The sequence below is a fragment of the Schistocerca nitens genome, chromosome 10 (genome assembly GCF_023898315.1).
Source record: "Schistocerca nitens isolate TAMUIC-IGC-003100 chromosome 10, iqSchNite1.1, whole genome shotgun sequence".
In the NCBI taxonomy this organism is placed as follows: domain Eukaryota; kingdom Metazoa; phylum Arthropoda; class Insecta; order Orthoptera; family Acrididae; genus Schistocerca; species Schistocerca nitens.
The window spans coordinates 160,841,584-160,867,069 of record NC_064623.1 but is presented as its reverse complement, the minus strand read 5'-3'; the positions used below and the strand labels follow the sequence as shown (position 1 = coordinate 160,867,069).

General features: G+C 43.6%; 1 protein-coding gene across 1 annotated transcript in view; it reads right to left on the bottom strand.

Annotated features, from left to right (window-relative positions):
* The window catches only part of LOC126210151 (uncharacterized), a 74,804-nt gene extending 54,503 nt beyond the window's left edge, over positions 1-20,301 (bottom strand). The window contains exon 1 of the mRNA XM_049939301.1: positions 20,216-20,301. Within this exon, the coding sequence (XP_049795258.1) occupies positions 20,216-20,258 (43 nt within the window). The 5' untranslated portion in view covers positions 20,259-20,301. The remainder of the gene's footprint in view (positions 1-20,215) is intronic.
* Positions 20,302-25,486: the final 5,185 nt, after the last annotated feature.

Genomic DNA, 25,486 nt, shown 5'->3' with positions numbered 1-25,486 from the left:
TCTGGCGGTGACACCACAGAGACGTCCGCAGCTCGCGGTCTTGCGGTAGCGTTCTCGCTTCCCGCGCACGGGGTCCCGGGTTCGATTCCCGGCGGGGTCAGGGATTTTCTCTGCCTCGTGATGACTGGGTGTTCTGCGTTCATCATCATTTCATCATCATTGACTCGCAAGTCGCCGAAGTGGCGTCAACGTAAAAGGACTTGCAATACGGCGGCCGAACTTCCCCGCATGGGGCCTCCCGGCCAACAATGCCATACGATCATTTCATTTCACCACAGTAACCTCGTGTGGTGGCGCGGAAGTAGGGGGTTGCGTGCGGAGAGAGTGGTGGACACGGGAGGGCAGTGTGGCTCTCCAGCGCGAAGCAGGCGTGGTCGGCTGTACCGAGTCGCCACGTGATGTATGTCGGTTGTGTGTAACGAGCGGGTCGAGTTGACGGAAGAGCTCCCCGCGTGTTGGTTGTATACAGAATCGCCCCACGAGTAGTTGTTGTCCATTTCGCCTTGGTGGGACGTTAACAAGCTTCTTGAAATCCTCCGTTTCAACACTGGAGTTTAAAAGGAGACACCTAACTGTGGTGTCACCGCCAGACACGACACTTGCTAGGTGGTAGCTTTAAATCGGCCGCGGTCCATTAGTACATGTCGGACCCGCGTGTCGCCACTGTCAGTGATCGCAGACCGAGCGCCACCACACGGCAGGTCTCGAGAGACGGACTACCTCTCGCCACAGTTGTACGGACGACTTAGCTAGCGATGCACACTGACGAAGCCTCGCTCATTTGCAGAGCAGATAGAATAGCCTTCAGCTAAGTCAATGGCTACGACCTAGCAAGGCGCCATTAGCATTACACTGCATGTATCTACAGAGTCTCACTTGTATCGTCAAGAGCGATGAACAACAATAATGGATTAAAGTTAAGTATTCCAGCAGCTACGTACTTTTCTTTATAGCATTCATTACGTATCCTGTTTCAGACCTCACGCCAGCCTGTGTGAGTTAACGCGTGCATTCGGCCTCCTCAACAAAGTAGTGTGCGTAGTGTTGGCTAACTGCTAACACTACACTAACATGAAGGAGCGGTCACTACCCGTCAACGTAGGAGAGAAGACGTGAACTCCGGTGACACAGCGTGTTGTCGCGTGACCGTGGCGTGTTGGGTACGCTGGCGACGCGTGCGCGGTCGGATGTGTGCATCCTGGCCATCGGAGGTCGTGTACTGCCTGTTCGAGCATAATTGCAAGTTAAGTTCGTGGAAGGTTTAATCATTAAGTAATAATTTTGTGTAACCATCGTCTCTTCTGCCTTGTGGCCTCCGGCCACCGGGTTTCCTGTCCCTGGCACCGGTGTAATTGAAGTCAGTGATCTTTCCTCTTCCTCTTGTTACTGTCCGATAGGAGGTGTAGTTTTGGGCAGTTTAATTGTTTCGCTATTCTATCGTTGGTTATGAGTAAATTCGTGCTTCTTGTTGGTTGATCATGTGGTCGCTCATTCAGGACTGTGTGGTGTAATGTTTTCTTGCACGAGGTTAGCTCTAATTCTGTCAGCAAGTTAAGCCACCTTATAACAAGTTGTCGCTGGCTAAAAGTCGGTGCAGTGACCAGCCTGAGAGTGGCAAATGTGTTTTTCGGGCGTATTTAAATTGGTCAGTATTCTGTCTAGCCTGAGCATTCCTGAGTGGGTGATTTGTGGCCGTCTTACACCGGTCCGTCATATCTGTTATGTTATAATGATATTCGAGGACACTTTTTTTAATTTTTTTTTAAATTCCCCCACGTTTGTAAATTCCTTTTACTGCCATTAATCGTGTGTTTGCTGAGACCTGTTTAATTTTTTTAATGGCGGTGTTGGTAGCTTCACTACCTCATCGTACTTTATTAACAAAGTTCTATATTTACTTTAGTAGCCTGCAAACGCGGAAAAACAGTCTACACTAGCAGGGATAGTACGCTTATTGGTGCAGTTGCGACCACTCAGAAAACATTAGCTCATAAAATTTGTCATGTGCTTGTCGAAAAATTTTAAATTTTTTGAATTGTTGTATTGCTATAAATTACTTTGATTGGCGTTAGCAGCATGTTTTAAAAGGTAGTTTATTGCAGTACTGCTAGCTTTTGTGTTTTAAAAAAAAATTTCTAACTGTTGTATTGCTATAAATTACTTGATTGCCGTTAGCGGCGTGTTTAAAAGGCTGTTTATTGCCTTACTGCTAGTTTCTGTAAGATATGAACAAAACATTTGTGAAAATCTCAACTCGACAGTAAACTACTAGAAATTTGGCCCCGTTTCCCAACTTGTGGTTTGGCTTGTAGTAACCGTAACCACTGTGTGTGTCAATGTTGTAGGAACAGAGAATTTAGGTGCCTGAATGGTGCGCAAGCGTGAAATGCGTTGCGTTAGGGCACTTAACACTGAATTCAGCACCAGCTTTTCGTTGTATTGTTGCAGAACTTCCCACATACGTCCCTTGACGTTTCTTCCGTTGGCTTCTAATTACGACTGAGGAGGGAAATTGAAAGAAGAATACTGATCACCTACGGATAACATAAACCAAACTAGTGATTTTTCGCATTTCAGTGCTGATTTACGTGAGTTAATATCGTATCTACAGAGCCACATGCAAAGCATTTCAAGCCTTTTACTAAAGTCGTTACAAAGAAGACAATGACAATAAAATATCACTAATGAAATGCGAAACACGCATACAACCTTTCACATAGGTCACCTCATAAAGTATGCTATACGGGGTGTATCAGGTATTAGAGATATTTCTACTGATAATTTAGGACGTTGTACCGTACAATATTAGAAAGTATTTACGTAATTCGGAAACTAATAATTACTGCTGTTACAAACACGGTTTTAGCTCGGTTAGTACCTCCAAGTGCATGTGGGAAGACCAAACTATTAGTGGGCAGCGGTTCAGGTGCTGACGTGTGGATGCTTAGGCGAAAAAACGGTTAGTCTACATTATCAGGGATAGTCCGGTTATTGGTGCAGCTGCGACCGCTCAGAAAACATTAGGTCATAAAATCTGTCATGTGCTTGTCGGAAAACTGTTCGACACACAGAAATAAACAACCATCACACTCAAATGAGTACATATTAAGGTACCACATATATATATATATATATATATATATATATATATATATATATATATATATATATATATGCACTGATGCCCTTTACAGCATGTGTAATTTGTCAGAGGAAAGATGGAATGATTCAGGATAAACGGTTCTTAGGTATCATCAAAAATCTCTAACATAACAGTAATACACCTTTTGCACCGATAACAACGGCAACACGTCGTTTCATGAAGGCAATGAGCCCTTGATAGATCGCTGGTAGGAGTTGGCACCACATCTGCCCGCACAAATCATCTAACAGGGGAGGGGGCTCATGAGCTCTGACGCCACTTTCTACACTTACATCTACATACATACTCCGCAATCCATCAAACGGTGCGTGTCGGAGGGTACCTCGTACCACAACTAGCATCTTGTCTCCCTGTTCCAGTCCCAAACAGAACGAGGGAAAAATGACTGCCTATATGCCTCTGTACGAGCCCTAATCTCTTATCTTATCTTTGTGGTCTTTCCGCGAAATGAAAGTTGGCGGCAGTAAAATTGTACTGCAGTCAGCCTCAAATGCTGGTTCTCTAAATTTCGTCACTAGCGATTCACGAAAAGAACGCCTCCTTTCCTCTAGAGACTCCCACCCGAGTTCCTGTAGCATTTCCGTAACACTCGCGTGATGATCAAACCTACCAGTAACAAATCTAGCAGCCCGCCTCTGAATTGCTTCTATGTCCTCCCTCAATCCGACCTGATAGGGATCCCAAACGCTAGAGCAGTACTCAAGAATAGGTCGTATTAGTGTTTTATAAGCGGTCTCCTTTACAGATGAGACGGCCGCGGTGGTCTAGCGGTTCTAGGCGCTCAGTCCGGAACCGCGCGACTGCTACGGTCGCAGGTTCGAATCCTGCCTCGGGCATGGATGTGTGTGATGTCCTTAGGTTAGTTAGGTTTAAGTAGTTCTATGTTCTAGGGGATTGATGACCACAGATGTTAAGTCCCATAGTTCTCAGAGCCATTTGAACCAGCCATCTTTACAGATGAACCACGTCTTCCCAAAATTCTACCAATGAACCGAAGACGACTATCCGCGTTCCCCACAACTGCCATTACATGCTTCTCCCACTTCATATCGCTCTGCAATGCTACGCCCAAATATTTAATCGACGGCCGGCCGAAGTGGCCGTGCGGTTAAAGGCGCTGCAGTCTGGAACCGCAGGACCGCTATGGTCGCAGGTTCGAATCCTGCCTCGGGCATGGATGTTTGTGATGTCCTTAGGTTAGTTAGGTTTAACTAGTTCTAAGTTCTAGGGGACTAATGACCTCAGAAGTTGAGTCCCATAGTGCTCAGAGCCATTTAATCGACGTGACTGTGTCAAGCGCTACACTACTAATGGAGCATTCAAACATTAAAGGATTCTTTTTCCTATACATCTGCATTAATTTACATTTATCTATATTTAGAGTTAGCTTCCATTCTGTACACTAATCACAAATCCTGTCCAAGTCATCTTGTATCCTCCTACAGTCACTCAACGACGACAACTTCCCGTACACCACAGCATCATCAGCAAACAGCCGCACATTGCTATCCACCCTATCCAAAAGATCATTTATGTAGACAGAAAACAACAGCGGACCTACCACATTTCCTGGGGAACTCCAGATGATACCCTCACCTCCGATGAACACTCACCATCCAAAACAACGTACTGGTACTGCATGCACAATGCGTGTGTCTGACTAGCGGCCATTCCTCACCACTGATGCTGCTATCGCCTGGACGTGTTTATGTCGGTAGTAGGCCGGTGTTCACAATGTTATGCCTGATCAGTGTACATCCCTTAAGTTCAAATGGATGTGAGCACTATGGGACTTAACATCTGAGGTCATCAGTCCCTTAGAACTTAGAACTACTTAAACCTAACTAACCTAAGGACATCACGCATATCCATGCCCAAGGCAAGATTCGAACCTGTGACCGTAGCGGTCACAGGCTCCAGACTGTAGCGCCTAGAACCGCTCGGCCACCATCCCTTAAGTGTTCCATCAGTTTCAGAGATGGCGAGTTGGAGGGGTCAGCAAATCAATTGGATCTCGCCAGTGTGTTCCATCACTGTCCTGACCTTGTGACATGGTGCGTTATCTTGTTGAAAAATGCCACTGCCGTTGGGAAAGATCATCGTCATGAAGATGTGTACGTGATCTGCAACCAGTGTACGATACTCCTTGGGCGTTATCGTGATGGTGCTTTGCGAGAACTCCACTGGACCCGTGGATTCCCACGTGAATGTTCTCCAAAGCCGCCGCCAGCTTGTCTGCGGCGTCTCGCAGTACAGGTGTCAAGGAGCTGTTCTCCTGGAAAACGACAGATTTGAGCCGTCCCATCGGCTTGATGAAGAAGGCATCGGGATTGATCAGACCGTGCAACGCTCCGCCACTGCGCCAATATCCAGTGCCGATGGTCACGTGCCCATGTAGGTCGTAGTTGCTGATGTGGTGGTGCTAACATTGGCATACGCATGGGTCGGTGGCTACGGTGAACCATCGTTAGCAGTGTTCGGTGCACTGTGTGTTCAGACACACTTGTACACTGCCCAGCATTATATTCTGATGTTAGTTTCTCCACTGTTCGCCTCCTGTCCTGTTTTAACAATCCGCCCCGCCTACGACGCCTGAATGTCGTTTCTCCTTGATTTCGTGACTTGTTAAAGACACCCACCACAGCACTGCTCGAACACCCGACTACAGTTCAATTCTTTTATCTTGGCGGCTCGCGCATGCCCGCCCAGACGCGGGAGATTGCTGCGTTGCCAGTTGTACGGGCCAAGAGAAGCAGCGCCATAATATAGTTCGCAAACTTACGTTTCGGGGGGAGCGCGCAGTTTATGAAGTAAAGCCACCACGGCCGCATTATCCCTTTCGCTGCTACAGAGACGTGCTCCCCGCATTCCGCGCTGTGCACCATTTTGTCATCACTGCACTGCTCGCCTGTGCAGACACATGGCGTTCCGACTGCTTTGACACACTTTATCATTCGATTTCACAAAAACTATTTGGCCCAAAAATTGGATTTTACACATCTTCTTGACTGTTACCTTCCCCCCATAAATGACTTAATTTTGTTTCGATGTTCAGCGCAGTTATTGTGTAGCATTAAATGTTGTAAACCATTGCACGAAATTTTGAAAAGTTTGCAGAGGTAAAAGTCACAGCGTATACTTTCTGTATGGTGGATTTTAGTTGCCACTAGAAATTTCAAAAAATTACATTCAAACGAATAAAATTCATGAAGTAAGACACGTAGATATAGTTTTTAAATAAAGAAACAATTAAGAACCAAACAAGGTTTAAACTCGGAACCTTTTCCTTAGCAGCCAAACACCGTAACCATTACGCTAACACAGCTCCTCAATCAACATAATTCTTGGAGGACTTTAAAGAATCATGTAACAAACACTGTTGGTATGACTATGAATTACGTTTCGTCGAAGTACAATAGGAAATAAACAATTACCGCTGTTCTTTATTGCGTAAAAGCAGTTAGTGAGAACGAGTTTCTTTGCTATCGCCTGAATTAGGAGGCTTATTGCTTTTTTGGTTCAATTAATTAATAGAGTATGAAGCAATTGGTATAAAGAATGGTTTTTCCAAACTTTCTATAAAAGGAAGTCTGCTATCAAGACTTTATTTATGACTGAACGTTTCTAAAACTGAAGACACTCATTCGTGCTCTACACTGTGGTCGAGCTCTGGCAACGTCGTTCTCTGTTCATTGGCTGACTGTGTTTTGTAAGGTCAGATGTGCAGAACGAACCTAAACTTGGCCGCCGTCGTAAATAACGCGCACTTTAGTTGTGCAGTTTCCAAAATGCTCGCGTCCAGCTTCCTGGCCATCAAAATGTGCCCAATGTCAAACTCGGGTAAGATCGTTCGCTTTCCCAATCTACACACGGGTACCACACTCACTGGTACTACATGCACCGTACGTGTGTCTGGCTAGCGGCCATTCCTCACCACTGATGCTGCTATCGCCTGGATGGGTTTATATCGGTTGCAGGTCGGTGTTCACAATGTTATGGCTGGTCAGTGTACATCAGCAATCTAATTACCGTGAACATAAGCAGCGAAAATTAAAAGGTAACCATCAACGTAAGAATGATCAGGTCTTACTTTTATTTTTATTTCTTATCAGCAAAACAGATACATTTTAGGACTTGTTTACTTACAACGAAATTTATTGTTCATTTTACGTTTTAATAAAAAGAATTACAAAGCTCGTGCTAATTCTTTCCGTTCCCACCTGATGCATATATTGGCCACGACATCTTGGTAGATGATTGTTGCAGCGTCTGTGTGTTTATGGGTTGCATTTTTTCATATGACTTGTGAAGCCGATGGCAGCACGGCATCTCTTGCCGAAATTGTCACAAGTGTATCTGGCTGCTGAGGCAGGAGCAGTGGTAGCATTGCGAAACTTTTTCTGCCTTAATCTGTCTAACAAGCCTTCATCATGCTTTGACATTCCAGATGATATATATCATTACGCCACTCTGGTCTCATGCTAGCCCGTGCCTCCCATCTGTTTGTGCCGATTCCAAAGCTCCATATCTCGTTTACAGGAGTCCATGAACCTCAATACAGGACGTCCTACAGGTCTTTTGGCTATAGAGATCTCTCCAAGCATCACCTCGCGTGGTAATCTGTCAAGATCCATACGGTGGACGTGTCCCAGCCAGCGGAGTCGTCTCTGCTTCAAGATAGCAGAAATACTGTTGCAGTTATAGATAGCACTGCTTCGTTGGTCACTCGGTCCTTCCACGTTACTCCGAGGATGGATCTCAGGCACCGCATGTGGAAAGCACTAAGGCCAGCCGGCCAGAGTGGCCGAGCGGTTCTAGGCGCTACAGTCTGGAAACGCGAGACCATTACGGTCGCAGTTTTGAATCCTGCCTTGGGCATGGTTGTGTGTGATGTCCTTAGGTTAGTTAGGTTTAAGTAGTTCTAAGTTCTAGGGGACTGATGACCTCAGAAGTTAAGTCTCATAGTGCTCAGAGCCATTAAAACCATTAAGGCGACGTTCTTCTTTGGCATAGATAGTCCACATAGATAGTCCATGTTTCCGATGCATACAAAAGGATGCTGAGGTCGCAAGTTTGATATACAAGAATTTTGGTGGTCAAAGAGAGTTTGTTGTTTTTCCAAACACGTGTAGAGAGTTTGCCAAAAGTTGTTGCAGCTCTTCCAATGCGAGCATCAATTTGCTTGTCAACAGAGATGTTTGATTCAACAGTAGATCCAAGATGGCAGAAGTTATCTACGACTTGCAGAGTAGTGCCGTCTAGTGTGATATTCGGCTTTGTGTCAGCACCTAATAAATTTGTCGTCCTTCTCACCATCTCATTAGGACATTTGACGGCTTCGACAATTTTCATAGGACTATATTTCTTTTCCTTCGGTCTTTGTTTTAAGAGTATCTTGGATTCTAGGAGCACCTATCACATCTCTAGTAGAGTTGCGCTCTGCCAAACCTACGGTTCGGTGGTTTTGGTACAGCACATAAAATACGTTGTGAACGGTAGGATTAGCGGTAATAACGGTAGCATTGGTAGGTACAGAAACGTAAATGAATGTGGGAGAAAGAAAATGAAGGCGACGACCTCTCTTTGTTTTTTGTTTACGTGTTTGCTTTCATTGTCGTTAGAACCGCACGTCATTCAGCGATAATCCAGTGTGTAGTTTATATCCTTAAAAACACATTTTATAAATAATAAAAATTAGGTGTTCGCGTAACTTCTACACTCTCACGTGTCCAAAGCAATTACTTTTGATGCAAGTGAAGTTTACAAGGGCTGCTCTGAAAGTAAGGTCCATTCGGTCGCGATATGAAAACCACAGTGAATATCAAAACTTTTTTTATTCGCAACAGTTACCCACACTTTCCAGCTTCCTTTATAAATAGTCGCCGCTCCGACTTCGACATTTGTCGTGGCGTTGCACAAACTTCCCAGTTCCCTCGTCACAGAAAGCAGCCGCCTGTGCTTTTCGTCAATTCTCTGCGCTGGTCTGCCTTCCGTTGTTTGTGCCAAAATGTTGACTTCGTAGCCAGCGGTTCATACGAGCAGAGATGAACAACGGATGATGATGATGATGATGATGATTAGTGTTTTAGGGCGCACAACAACGAGGTTATCAGCGCCCGTTCCCAAAATAAATGTTGACGAATGCAGCCAAGGTCTGTTAAACAAGGATCAATTCAGAGGCGATCTTTGCGAGAATTGTAAATGCTAAAATTTCAATATTGGACACAGCACATCAAAACAGGTAGATAACACTACAAATAAAATACCAATAAAAAACAAGTAAAAATAATTAACTTTGGCTGGGTGACCACTTACAAATAATGGGTGACCAAACCACTTTACAGCACATTAAGATCTCAATCCCAATATTTCGGGAAGAAGTCCAGACATCACACAAAAACGTAAAACTCTAGCCACACTCGTCTCATTATTAGTTAAAATAGAGGGCAGGTCTGGTGGGAAACTGAAATCTTCCCTCAAACCCGCATATAAAACACACTCACTTAAAATATGTCGTATCGGCATCTGTGTCCCACATGCCTGACACGTTGGTAGCTCCTCACGAAGTAACAGAAAGCCATGTGTCAACGGACAATGTCCTATTCTAAGCCGCGTAAGGACTACTTCCTCAGCTCGTCGTTGTCGGAAGGAGGTGAGCCACGGTCGGAGAGAATCCTTCACCGCTCGCAACTTATTATCCCTCACTTCCAGCCACTGAGCCTCCCACCAACGCATGACCTTCCGAGTCACGAAAGACGTAATGGCCTGCAGGGGGACGGAACAGCGAGCAGGAGGTGGGATGGAGCAAGCCTCCTTGGCAGCCGCATCTGCAAGTTCATTGCCAGGAATCCCTATGTGCCCTGGAACCCAGCAGAAAATTACATCCTTACCCTGCTTTTGCGAGAGCAGGAGTGCGTCCTGCACTTCTTGCACCATTCGATCTGCTGGGTATATCTGTTCAAGAGTGTGTAGAGCACTTTGGGAATAGGAGCAGATGATGAATTTCGTGCCACAATGTCGTCGCGTATGCTCTAATGCTTTCAGAATGGCAAACAGTTCTGCATAGTAAACTGAGAACTGCTCTGGGAGCTCTATCCTACGGACAGTATCGGGAAACACAGCAGAGCAGCCCATAAAATCCCTCTATTTAGACCCATCCGTGTAAACAGTAATAAAATCTGAATGGCGGTCTAAAATCTCAGTAAATTTAATTTTGAAAAGGTGGTCCGGGGTACAATACTTCTTGTAAGCAGCCAGATCAAGAAGTAATCTCGGCCATTGTAGTAGCCAGGGAGATCCCCTACTCCATCCCTGGTTGAGGACCTTAATGCCCTCAAGGTGTACTGACTCGAGACTCTCCTTTGCACAGACGGTGGCGGAAGAGACGTTCCAGTGCCGGCTGTGAAAAGGTGTTGGACGCCAACGAAATAGGAGTGGACTTGGCCCTGTATGCTTGCCGTACCACGAGGAGAAGACTCCGAATGGACAGCGCAGGCTCTCCAGCCTCGACACATAGACTAGCAACTGGACTCGTGCGATAGGCCCCCATTGAAAGCCTAATACCCTCATGGTGAATCACATCCAACATTTTGAGGCGGAGGTAGCCCATTAAGGCTGTATTGTGGGTGATCAAACACTTCGCATCGGAAACCCTGCGGGAGCGTCTTCATTGCCCCTGCAGAATGCGGCTTAAAATTGTCTTGAAGAAAGAAACGTTTCACTCATGTTATGTGGGCTGTATAGCTTCAGGCGAAATCTCTCACCAGATCCTCATACTTCGCGGGAGACACTGTTGTTTTAGGCCTTTCTACGTGATCACTTTGTGCTCAGAACCGAAAAGAGCGATATGAAGGGATAGACGGGGACACTAAAGACGCTGCCCAACACGTCTGTGCAAAGTTTCATCGGATTTTCACGTCACGCCTAATCGAACCTTAATTTCCTAATACGCCTCGTACATACATTTTTTTGTACTCAATGTTCTTCAACTAGGTCAAAGGCAAGGGTTTCCTGTAGTTATTGGCAAGTGAAAAATTGTTTGTGAATAACAGAAACATGTTTTATACAAGGTGACTAAGTATTCAAGCGATGTCTGATACGTTTCCGGTTTGCAGTCTTTTTTTTTTTTTTTTTAAAGTTAACCTTTTTGTTTGAGGATGCGTTTTGTCACATCGTATGACTACAGAGATATATCCTACAAAGCCTCTCTCAAGAAACTTCGCGACGTCTGGAACTGGTCATGAATGCCTGCGTCCGATATATCTGCGACGTTCGACTTGTTGATCACATTTCACCAGCATATGCAAAATTGTCCTGGCTGCGTGCAGACAAAGGCAGAGATTTCCATACACTCTGCCTCATCTACTGCCTTATAAATGTACACTGTCCCTCATATCTCTCCTCGTCCTTAACGCTTATGTCAGAACAATATGACAGAAACACACGTTCCCATCATAATAAAATCCTCTCTGTTCCACTGCATCGCTCAGTCACCTTCTCCAAGTCCTTTACAGTAGCGGGAACCCGACTCTGGAATAACTTCCCTTGTTCTGTTAGAGAACTTAAAAACAAGTATCGTTAACAGACCGACAACCAGCGAAACACGAACGAACACAAGTGCGAACCGAACACGACCGAATGCAATTCTCTCGCGCACGCCTACCGTTTACACCAGAGATAATTCTCGTTCGCTAGTTTTCTCTTCGCGCTAGTTTCTAGATAAACAACCAGACTTTCGGGAGAGTATCATCCACACATTCCCAAGGATAGCAAAGACTGATAAAAGCGAGGACTATCGTACAATCTTCATAGCTCACGCACCCTATTTGCTGACAGGAATAGTACACACAAGAATTGAAAACAGAACTGTGTATGTGGTAGATAGCGATTAGTTTGGCTATAGGAAATCTGAAGGGAGCACAGAGAAATTTCTGACGTTGGGTTTCATTATCGAAGCAACATCTGAGAGACATCAACACAATTTCATAAAGTTTGTCGAAGCTATGCTAGATATTTGGAATTTTTTGAATAACATTTACACGCTGCAGGGGAAAACTAATAATACACAAGAACTATCCCGTTTGCAAAAGGATGTAAGCGAAGGATGCGTTGCTTCCGTTCCACTGTAGAAGTTGTATGCTGAGTAAGCAATAAAGTAAATAAAAGGAAGTTTCAGAAGTTGTAATAATATTGTGGATGAAAAGTTATCTATGGTAAGATCTGTGGATGACATTCCTATCCTTTGTGAAAATGACAATGATATGGGAACAGTCCAGTCCAGTCCAGTCCAGTCCAGTCCAGTCCATGGTCAGGCAGAGATTTCGAAATCTGATATTGGATTGTAAGGCGTATGCAGAAACAGATATAGACTGAGATCACAGCTTAATAATGCTGAAGAGCAGGTTGAAGATTAAGACTAGTCATGGAGAATCATTGCACAAAGAAGCGCGATTCGAAAATACTAAACAATGACGAGATATGCTTGACGTTCTCTGGGGCGAAAATGAATAGCTGAGTAGGCAGTTCAGTTGAAGAGAAGGGACACATCTAAAACGGGCAAACACAGAAGTTGCAAAGAAAATTATAGGTACGAGAACGGTAACTGCGGGGAAACAACAGCTAACAGAAGAAATCCTTCAGTTGATCTACGAAAGAAGGAAGTACAAAAATGTTCAAGGAAATTCGGAAACAAAGAAATACAAGTCACTTAGGAATGAAATAAATTTGAAGTGCAGGAAAGCCAAGGTGAAATGACTACTTAAAAATGTGAAGAAACTGAAAAAGTATAGGCCCATCATGTAGAAAACTCGAAACAATCTTCGATTAAATTAAAGCAAAGATGGTAACCTTAAGACTGCATTGGGAATTCCACTGTTAAGTGCAGTGAAGAGAGCGCATAGGTGGAATAAGCGCATTAAAGGCAACTATGAGGTGAAAAATTGTGTGATGACGTGATAGAAGAAAAAACAGTAGCCATTATAGAGGAAATAGGGGATCCAGTATTAGAATCAGAATTTAAAATAGCTTTGGAAGACTTAAGATCAAATAAGACAGAAGTGACAGATAAGATTATTAAATTTCTAAAATAGTTGGGTGAAGTGGCAACAAAACGACTATTCATACTGGTATGTATGAGACTGACGTTATACCATCATACTTTCGGAGAAACAATTCCGTAGATAGCAAGAACCGACAAGTGCGAGAATTACTGTACAATCAGCTTAACAGCTCATGCATCCAAGTTGCTGACAAGAATGGTGTACAGAAGAATGGAAGAGAAAACTGAGGATATGTTAGATGATAATCAGTTTCACTTTAGGAAAGGCAGTTTCGATGCGGCGAATGATAATGGAAGTAAGACTGAAGAAAAATCCATACATGTGGTGGTTTTGGAAAAAACGTTCGACAATGTAATATTTTGGCAGGAAGTTCGATATTCTGAATAAAATGTGGGCGAGACATATGGAAACACGGGTAATATACGATATGTACAAGAACCAAGAGGGAACAATAAGAGTGGGAGACCAAGAACGAGCTGCTCGGATTAAATTGGGTCTAAGAAATGGATGCAGTCTTTCGCCACTAATAATCAATCTATACATCGAAGAATCAATTGCGGAAAGAAAAAGAAAGACTAAAGAAAGCAATCAAAATTCAGGATGAATGGATATCGTTGACAAGATTCGCTGATGATATAGCTGTCATCAGTGAGAGTGAGGGAGAACTGCACGACCTGATGAACGCTGAATGATCGGTCTAATGAGTGCGAAATATGGACTGAGAGTAAATCGAAGAAAGACGAAAGTAACGAGAAGTAGCAGGAACGAGGAAAATTTTAAGGCAGCAAAATAATCCATGACAGTCGGTACAAGGAGGACATGAAAAAATGAGTAGCACTGACGAAAAGAACATTTATGGCAGAGAGAAGTCTGGTAGTATCAGACATAAGACAATTTTAGGTTGAAATTTCTGTGAATATACGTTTGGAGCAGAGCACTGTAATGTAGTGAAACCTGTACTGTGGGGAAATCGGAGTAGAAGGCAAACGAAGAACTTGAAATGTAATACTACAGACTACAGACGAATGTCTGAAGACTGACTAAAAAAAAAAAAAAAATTAAGGAGAACGATGGTTTTCCGACAATGATACCACACGCGCTCATTCACGGGTGCAACAGTATATGGTGGACAGACAGCGGTATCTTAAGTACCCTCCACCACACACAATAAGGTGCCTTGCCGAGTATAGATTCAGTGTTTTTTTACACTACTGGCCATTAAAATTGCTACACCAAGAAGAAATGCAGATGATAAACGGGTATTCATAGGACAAATATACTAGAACTGACATGACTGAACTCGCATTCGGGAGGAAGACGATTCAATCCCGCATCCGGCCATCCTGATTTAGGTTTTCCGTGATTTCACTAAATCGCTCCAGACAAATGCCGGGATGGTTCCTTTGAAAGGGCACGGCCATCTTCCTTCCCCGTCATTCCCTAATCCGATGAGTCCGATTACCTCGATGTCTCAACAACCCAAACCCAGAACTGACATGTGATTACATTTTCACGAAATTTGGGTGCATAGATCCTGAGAAATCAGTACCCAGAACAACCACCTCTGGCCGTAATAACGGCCTTGATACGCCTGGGCATTGAGTCAAACAGAGCTTGGATGGCGTGTACAGGTAAAGCTGCCCATGCAGCTTCAACACGATACCACAGTTCATCAAGAGTAGTGACTGGCTTATTGTGACGAGCCAGTTGCTTGGCCACCATTGACCAGACGTTTCCAACTGGTGAGAGATCTGGAGAATGAGCTGGCCAGGGCAGCAGTCGGACATTTTCTGTATCCAGAAAGGCCTGTACAGGACTTGCAACATGTGGTCGTGCATTATCCTGCTGAAATGTAGGGCTTCGCAGGGATCGAATGAAGCATAAAGCCACGGGTCGTAACACATTTGAAATGTAAAATCCACTGTTCAATGTGCCGTCAATGTGAACAAGTGATGACTGAGACGTGTAACCAGTGACACCCCATACCATCACGCCAGTGTGGCGATGACGAATACAGGCTTCCAATGTGCGTTCACCGCGATATCGCCAAACACGTATGCGACCATCAAGATACTGTAAACAGAACCTGGATTCATCCGAAAAAATGACGTTTTGCCATTCGTACATCCAGGTTCGTCGTTGAGTACACCATCGCAGGTGCTCCTGTCTGTGATGCAGCGTCAACGGTAACCGCAGCCATGGTCTCCGAGCTGATAGTCCATGCTGCTGCAAACGTCGAACTGTTCGTGCAGATGGTTGCTGTCTTGCAAACGTCCCCATCTGTTGACTCAGGGATCGAGACGTGGCTGCACGATCCGTTACAGCCATGCGGATGCCTGTCATCTCGACTGCTAGTAATAAAGGGCCTTTGGGATCCAGCATCTCGTTCCGTATTACCCTCCTGAACCCACCGATTCCATATTCTACTAACAGTCATTCGATCTCGATCAACGCGAGCAGCAATGTCGCGATGCGATAAACCGCAATAGCGATAGGCTACAATCCGACCTTTATGAAAGTCGGAAACGTGATGGTATGCATTTCTCCTCCTTACACGCGGCATCACAACGACGTATCACCAGGCAACGCCGGTCAACTGCTGTTTAAGAAATCGGCTGGAAACTTTCCTCTTGTCAGCACGTTGTAGGTGTCGCCACCGGTGTCAACCTTGTGTGAATGCTCAGAAAAGCTAATCATTTGCGTATCACAGCATCTTCTTCCTGTCGGTGTGTAGCACGTCATCTTCGTGGTGTAGCAATTTTAATGGCCAGTAGTGTAATTTCACTCGAGTGTTCTGTAATAAACGTGTCTGTATTAATCGAATTGGGAATAATGTAATTCATGGGACACTTATCAAAAGGAATTCATCGGGTGACAGAACACGTTCTGAGGCACCCAAAAATCGTCGGTTTGGTAATGAAGTGTGGGACTTCAAAGCTGTATACGGATACCAAGGCTTGAGTCACGTAAGGAGAGTCAAATGGAGTAAGAGACTCGCACAGCATAGACGAGCGTGGAATCTGCATCAAACCTATCTACGGACTGAAGAACACAACAACAATGTCAATACAGCAACCGGTCACTATGTTTAGGTAACTTAATCCATCAGCATTAATTTCCTACTGGTGTTTTTCCTTCGCCACGCACTCGTCTTCGGGAATCAAAGTAATACAATCACATCAATATTATAAACGTTACTAACATCATCAAACATATTATCGGTAATCTTCACTGCACTTTGCTGCATAGGCTCATAATGCAAACGTTAAAACCCAGGCATTTCAGTTATTTTTATTACGCCACAACTGGTTTTTTTTCTCTAAACGAATACCCTCATATGGTTCCGAAAATTCCCCAACAGTCTTCGTAAAAAATTCTCACAAACTAACAGAAATGTGATTCTTGAAGTTTTCCCGGCGGACATAATGTTCCATCATCTTTCGGGCGTGCACTCGGGACAGCGACAATTCTTCTTGCGATATTTCGGCTAGAAACCTCCCAGCCATCTTCAAGGCGAGTCAGAGACTGAGATGGATGGAACATAACAGAAATGTGCCGGCGTGTTAACTGAAAAGAAAGTCTTTTTTGATGGGGTCATCAGTCACCTGAGTGGTTTGATGCGGCTCGGCACGACTTCCTCTTCTGTGATAATCTCTTTTTGTAAGAGCAGTACTTATATCAAAGGTCCTGAATTATTTGATGGGTATATTCCAATCTCTCTACCTCGCAAGTGGTTTGTAATCAACTTCGTGCTAATAGAATATCGTCACAGTTATGAATCTGGATTCCTCATTTGGTGTCAGAAAGGTCACAGTTCCAAGTAATTGACGGAACGTTATCAAGAAAAAATAAGTAATTTCTGGCGTTCCCCAAGGTATTGTTCAGGCGCTCTGCTGTTCCTCATCTGCATAAACGAGTTAGGAAACAATCCGAGCAGCCGTTTTAGGTTGTTTGCGAGGGAATACTGTCCTTTACCGTCTAGTAAAGTCATCAGAAGTACACAATAAAGTGGAAAACAATTTATAAATGTGTATCGTGGGAAAATTGGCAATTCACCTTAAATAATGAAAAGTGTGAGGTCGTCCACATGAGCCGGCCGGGATGGCCGAGCGGTTCTAGGCGCTTCAGTCCGGAACAGCGTGACCGCTACGGTCGCAGGTTCCAATCCTGCCTCGGGCATGGATGTGTGTGATGTCGTTAGGTTAGTTAGGTTTAACTAGTTCTAAGTTCTAGGGGACTGATGACCTCAGATGTTAAGTCCCATAGTGCTCAGAGCCATTTGAACCATCTGAATCAATCATCCACATGAGTGATAAAACGATTCCGTTAAATTTCGGTTACACGATAAAGCAATCAAATCTAACGGTCGTAAATTCAACTAAATGCCTATAAATTGCAATTACGGACAACTTGATTTGGAAAGATTGGTTCAAATGACTCTGAGCACTATGGGACTTAACTTCTGATGTCATCCGTCCCATAGAACTTAGAACTACTTAAACCTACCTAACCTAAGGACATCACACACATCCATGCGCGAGGCAGGATTCGAACCTGCGGTCGTAGCGGTCGCGCGGTTCCAGACTGTAGCGCCTAGAACCGCCCGGCCACTCCGGACGGCTGATTTGGAAAGAACACTTTGAAAATATTGTGGGGAAACTAAAGCAAAGACTGCGATTTGTTGGCAGAACACTTAGAAGGTGCAACAGATCTACTAATGAGACGTCTAAGACTACGCTTGTCCGTCGTCTTTCGGAGTACTGCTGCACGGTCTGCGAGCCTTACCAGATAGGTTTAACGGAGTGCATCGAGAAAGTTCAAAGAAGAGCAGCGCGCTTTGTGTTATTGAGAAATGGGGCAGATAGTTTCACGGACATGATACAGGATTTGGGGTGGACATAATTAAAACAAAGGCGTTTCTCATTGCCACGAGATCCTCTCACGAAATTTAAATCACCAACTTTCTCCTCCGAATGAGAAAATATTTTATTGACACCGATCCCCATAAGGAGAAACGGACATCATAATAAAATAGTAAATCCGAGCTCGCACGGAAAGATACACGTGTTCCCTTCTTCCGCGCGCTGTTAGAGACTGTAATAATAAAAATTTATTGTGAAGATGGTTGGATGAACCCTCTGCCAGGCGCTTAAGTATGGTTTGCAGAGTATCCATATAGATGTAGATGAATCTCTGTTTTGTCCCACGATTTTTATCCCCTACTGCATCCACAAGTAACCAACACTTGTATTTTCATACGCGTCGCTTTAAAATTAACGACACTCAAAATTACATCTGTAGAAAGGTAACAACGTTAAATAATTTACTTCTCTCTCAAGTCTCAGGGACACAGAGAAAATCGGGAGGCAGTCTTTTTTTTATATTAGAACAAATAAGCCCTCGGTCACAAATATTAAACCAAAACTGACCAGGTTTCGACGCTACTATGAGCGTCGTCTTCAGAATTAAACTAACTGTTCTAAAACATATTACGTATATAATACATTAATACAATTAATGTTTGTACTGACTGGAGAAAGATGCAGTACTTACAAGTCACATATTAAAAAAAGATCTAAGCCGGAAAGGCGACGTCATGAATAGTTGCAAGTAAGATGGGGAGCCGCTAAGGCCTGCTCGTACTTTAGTGAACAAGGGTTGCAACAAGACTGAGGTGCCCACGTTAGAAAGTGTGGACAGGTAAACATGGTGTTGCTACGAGCGCCATCTAGTAGCCGCAGAAACAACTAGGCTACTGTACATTCAAAATTAGACACATGAAATTGTGATGAAGCTGATTCAGGCATAACATAAGCACTAATAATAATAGGATGAAGTTACATATTTATCTGCTCTAACCGAGATACATTTTGTAACGTAAAAAAAAGTTAGTTATGACATACAATAAAATAGCAAAGATGTAACAGGAAAACAACATTTCGGTAAACTGCATGAGGAAATCTGAATCAAAGATCAAGCAATGGCTTTATACAGCCGAAAAAGTTTTTATTTCGCAGCTGCAGCTGTTCGTTGAGAATGAGGCCGTCATGACGAGAGAGATGTTTGAAAATCTCCAATTCCTCTAAAACATCTAACCTACGCCCCTTCTTTTCGGTATGGAGAATATTGTTATCGCCCATGGCTTTAGGCACGTGTCCAGTAATTAAGAGTTGATCGGCAAAGGATGAATTTAGGGGACTGGTGCCGTTCTTTCTCAAAACATGTTCTTTATATCTGATGGTGAAAGCACGTCCAGTTTGCCCTATATAATAGGAGGAGCAGGTACCACAGATAATCTTATAAACGCCAGAACTTTCTGTAGGGGAGCGAATGGATTTCAAATTATGAATGAAGTTTCTCTTTAGATTATTATTAGTAGAGAAGGCGACATTGCAGTTGTATTTGTTGCGAAGCATGCGCTGAATCTGATAGGAAATGGGTCCTATGAAAGGAATAGAAAAACGTTTTTTTTGGGTTAATTTCAACGCATGACGTGTTGAGCGTGGTAGTTCTTGAAGTTTTCTTTTTTAGGATATCGTCCACTATGTTAGGCGTATATTCATTATTGACTGCTATGTTTTTAAGTAAATTAATCTCCTCATTAAACTTTTCTGTTGAAAGTGGTATAGAAATGGCACGGTGGACGGCAGAGTGAAAAAAATGCCATTTTTTAAATTTTCATTTATAGCTGCGTTAGCTAATAAAATAAATGTACTATCGGGTGTTGTTATTACATGTCAATAATAACGCTTGTCTACTTAATGTAATGTTAAGGCAGTTACATGTAACGCACAAGGATGCAACACGGTATTACGAATCTTTTGCCCAGTGTCAAAACAAGCACGGAACCAGCAGCAATATAATAATGTTTATGACAGTAGCTGAAAGTGTGTGTCTTTCGCGAAAAAAGCTGTAGTTGTGCATCACCTTACAAAAGTGTTTAGTTATTGGTACTCCTGAAGATGAGCACGGCAGTTGGAAACGCAGCACTCACCTGCGACGTGGGCCACAGTGGCGACGAACAGGCCGCGCTTCATGTCTGCAGACTGGACCGCTCGCCCGCTCGTCTGGCACTGCCAGATACCCGACATCACCCCGGCCGCTTCCGGCCCCGATATCGCCCCTTCCTGTCGCTGCGACTCGCTCAGCGTGACGTCACAGCCACTCGCCCCGAACAGACTAAACGAGCTTCCCGTGCGTACGAGCATACTCTGGGACTTCCGCAGAAATAATTTATCCCGTAGATTTATGGTGTGTGTGTGTGGGGGGGGGGGGGGTTGAAGGGGCGAGGCAGGCTAGGCTCTAAAATTGCCATGTTTTATACAGGCTGTTACAAAAAGGTACGGCCAAACTTTCAGGAAACATTCCTCACACACAAATGAAGAAAAGATGTTATGTGGACATGTGTCCGGAAACGCTTACTTTCCATGTTAGAGCTCATTCTAGTTTCGTCAGTATATACTGTACTTCCTCGATTCACCGCCAGTTGGCCCAATTGAAGGAAGGTAACGTTGACTTCGGTGCTTGTGTTGACATGCGACTCATTGCGCTACAGTTCTAGCATCAACAGGTTAGTGTTAATCACGAACGTGGTTTTGCAGTCAGTGCAATGTTTATAAATGCGGAGTTGGCAGATACCCATTTGATGTATGGATTAGCACGGGGCAATAGCCGTGGCGCGGTACGTTTGTATCGAGACAGATTTCCAGAACGAAGGTGTCCAGACAGGAAGACGTTCGAAGCAATTGATTGGCGTCTTAGGGAGCAGGGAACATTCCAGCCTATGACTCGCGACTGGGGAAGACCTAGAACGACGAGGACACCTGCAATGGACGAGGCAATTCTTCGTGCAGTTGACGATAACCTTAATGTCAGCGTCAGAGAAGTTGCTGCTGTACAAGGTAACGTTGACCACGTCACTGTATGGAGAGTGCTACGGGAGAACCAGTTGTTTCCGTACCATGTACGGCGTGTGCAGGCACTATCAGCAGCTGATTGGCCTCCACGGTGTGATAAACCTTTTGCATTTCCTTGATGTTTTCGTCTTCTCAAAAGGCAAAGAGAGAAGATGAAGTGGTAGCCCATCATAGTGCCTATGCCTACCGTCATGTATTTTTGACTTTCAGTTGTTAAAAAACAGAGGATTTTTTATGGTACCAGTAGGAGGAAGGAAGGATTCGCGCTCAGCTAATGAACGAGTGAGAAGCACGCCATTTTTATCGAGTAATTGTAGACTGCCATTTTGGGGCCGCTATGAGTAAGTGAGGAGTATGTATTTCATATGTGCGCCGTTTATAAAAATACAGTATTGTTTTATTAACAGAAAGGTCGTGGGAGTACGGTAATTACAAGAACTGAAGCCCACCTATGTACTTTGGAATATTATGAAGATCCGAAAAGCTTAATGTGAACACGGTCAAGACTTCAAAGGTGAACACGGCGACCAAACGTAGCATTATAAAGAATGGTAAGCACAAATCTACAGCGGAGATAGAAAATACTTTGCCCTGCAAAATAATATGAACTAAGACGAACTTATTTCCAGGCATAGCTCAGCTTATTGTGATTGTCATTCATGCCGAAAAATTAATCACATTAATTCAATACATTTTAAAAAGCCACGCATTTCAACATTTTATTATCATCTATTCCATTACCTTATTATACTATAACGGGTACACTTCTGCGAATGGTTCATCCAATAATGTGTCAATCCTCATTTCAGTGCAAATGTTCTAATTACGGATGAGGCTTCATTCCAACGTGATCAAATTGTAAATTTTCACAATCAACATGTGTGGGCTGACAAGAATCCACACGCAATTGTGCAATCACGTCATCATCACAGATTTTCTGTGAACGTTTCGGCAGGCATTGTTGGTGATGTCTTGATTGGGCCCCACGTTCTTCCACCTACGCTCAGTGGAGCACGTTATCATGATTTCATACGGGATACTCTACCTGTCCTGCTAGAGCATGTGCCTTTACAAGTACGACACAACATGTGGTTCATGCACGATGGAGCTCATGCACATTTCAGTTGGCGTGTTCGTACGCTTCTCAACAACAGATTCGGTGACCGATGGATTGGTAGACGCGGACCAATTCCATGGCCTCCACGCTCTCCTGACCTCAACCCTCTTGACTTTCATTTATGGGGGCATTTGAAAGCTACGTAACCCCGGTACCAAATCTAGAGACTCTTGTTGCTCGTATTGTGGACGGCTGTGTTACAATACGCCCTTCTCCAGGGCTGCATCAGCGCATCAGGGATTCCATGCGACGGAGGGTGGATGCATGTATCCTCGCTAACGGAGGATATTTTGAACATTTCCTGTAACAAAGTGTTTGAAGTCACGCTGGTACGTTCTGTTGCTGTGTGTTTCCATTCCATGATTAATGTGATTTGAAGAGAAGTAATAAAATGAGCTCTAACATGGAAAGTAAGCGTTTCCGGTCCACATGACATGTTTTCTTTCTTTGTGTGTGAGGAATGTTTCCTGAAAGTTTGGCCGTACCTTTTTGTAACACCCTGTATAGTCACTTATGAATATCAGAGTAGCATATCAACACACTCACGTTGTCCATGGTAAACTCTAGTGATAATTCCCTTTAGCGTCTTCACATACTATTTTAATGGAGCACAATAACTGTTATCGTATATGCCATAGTTGAGTATATCTTTGCTCTTTAGCACACAGAGAATCACTCTAGCGAATCTTCGCTAGTTCCCTTTTGTGACGCTGCACCATCACGTGTTCATAACTTATTTAGCACCTGGTAACACATAACTCTTCATTGGATCTCGTTGTTCACAGTAAACGTCACTAATCCGCTTTTCTGTCAGTCTTCAAAACTGATTACAACTTTTACAGAATTCAATTACAAATTTATTTACTACTCCCGCGTCGCCGGCCGGTGTGGCCGAGTGGTTCTAGACGCTTCAGTATGGAACCGCGCGACCGCTACAGTCGCAGGTCCGAATCCTGCCTCGGGCATGGATGTGTGTGATGTCCTTAGGTTTAAGTAGTTCTAAGTGCTAGAGGACTGATGACCTCAGATGTTAAGTCCCATAGTGCTCAGAGCCATTTGAATCATTTTTAACTACTCCCGCGTCTACATAAATTCATCCCTCAAACACCCCATGACGATCACATATATCTCGCTCAACCTGTTCCATCACTGTCCTTCCTAATAGCCTCGTTTGTAATCTCTCTCAATTAAATTTCGTAAGAACTTCACCAAGTGAACTGACTTTTGTCTTTAAAATATTTAATTATCTATAGTCATATGCCGTTGCCTTGAATATATGCAGTCATATGGTTTTGACATGCATATTCTCGTGTACCTAATACTAATATTTTCATAAAAAACTGAAACGGATATCCACTAATAACTACAGTCTTAAATTAAATTAAGAAACATTGTAACTAACTTTTCCTTAACAAAACTAAAAGTCATGTTGCTGAAACAAAACATATGTATTTACATTATCACTATGAACCATATGTTATGCATTTCTGTTGAATCATCATACGCTTATCTGAAATTATTAGAAAATTGCTTATATGCTCGCAAATCAATTGCTGTAAAATACTTCACTCCACTGAACTTTTGAATCAGCTCAGCCATATTTTCTATGTGAGTACATATTGGTAAAAAAAGTGTTAATTACACGTACATCGAGTACTAGACGTATTTTTCCACCCAGTTTTGGCACAACGAGAAGCGGACTGTAGTAGGAACTGTTTGTAGGTTCGATCAGATTCCAGTCTAACGTCCTCCGTATTTCATGGTCCACTGCATTGCGTTGTTTCCAAGGAACTGGATAGAAACTATGGCAGCATGTTCTGTGTGGCTTGTCGTTCAGATGTCATGTACATCCCTTGATGATACCTGGTTGCTGTACGAATACTCTCTTATACTTAAATAATAGAGCAGACAATTGTGTCCTTTGCTCTTCCTTAAGGTGATCTGGCGCACTTCACGTCTGTTGTATCTGCTCGGATACTTCTACTACACGCATTACTCTAATCGAACTTGTCTTGAATTGGAGGCGCTCTTTTGTTATTCATTGTAACTTTGCCCCTCGGCAATGTTTTCCCTCTTTCCTTAGCAAGTCTTCCTGGGCTCCGTCGATACAGAAATTTACCTTCCGGGTAAAGAAGTCTAATTTTGTATTTTGTGTCCTTCTATTAATTTATCAACTACTAGGAACGCTTATGTTATCGTTGCAGTTCCTAGATTCGATTTTAGCATCGTCTGCATCCTCACGGGTTGGGATCGCATGCCAAACGCTCCTAGTATCTTGCAATGTTGTGCAGGAAATATTGATAACTGGGTCTTCTTCATTAATTTGTTAATAGGTTCATAGACACTGCATTTACCAACGAGCCCGTATCCAAAACTACTGTCACTGGAATACCCTCTATTACAATTGCAGATATGGGTTCTGATAAGTATTCTTCTGTACATTTGGTTATGTCAGCACAAAGCTCCTCTTCTATTAACTTTCCCTCGTTATATCTCATCGTACGAACTTTCTGCCCACAGCCCCTATGCCTTTCCTCAACCGCTGCTCCGGGACACGATTCGGTCGGAATTAGTTTTCCGAGATCGATTCATTTGCATGAATCGCACCCTCTCTGACTTCTGCTGTAACTGGTGTCTGTTGTCTCCAGTCACTGGCACAGAACATTGCGTCTGTCTGTTATTGTTTTGCCAATTCGTAGTACTCTGATTTACATTATATCCGGGATTATATCACCTATCGTGTCTGTTTTTGCCATAACGAAAATTATTCTCATCGCCACTACACTGATTACGATGTTGGTCGTTAATTATTAACATGCTGCGGGGCGCGACTCGCATTTGTTTCTTGAATCAGCTGATTGCTGTCACGGTTGCCTTAGGCACTATAAGCCTGCGAACACGAGCTGTGCCTATCTGCTCTTACTTATAATGTCTTCTTGGTACAAGTCAATGGAATCCAAGACTGACATAGATATAAAGTCTCCACTGACGCGTGTATTAATTTTTCTCGGGTCTCAGCCGGAAGTTTAGCCTTCAAAATCCGCAAAATATCCTTATGCGTTATAGGCTCGTCCTAGCTTTGTTTAATTACTTCTCAAAGTATCGGCATAGACTTCCAGATTTTGCATAGAAAGGTTCCGTGTTTAATACTTCTTTCCTTAATCGTTAATGCACGCCATGGGACCAATACTTAGCGAGAAACGCATTCTCAAATTCCTGTAAGTTGCGTACG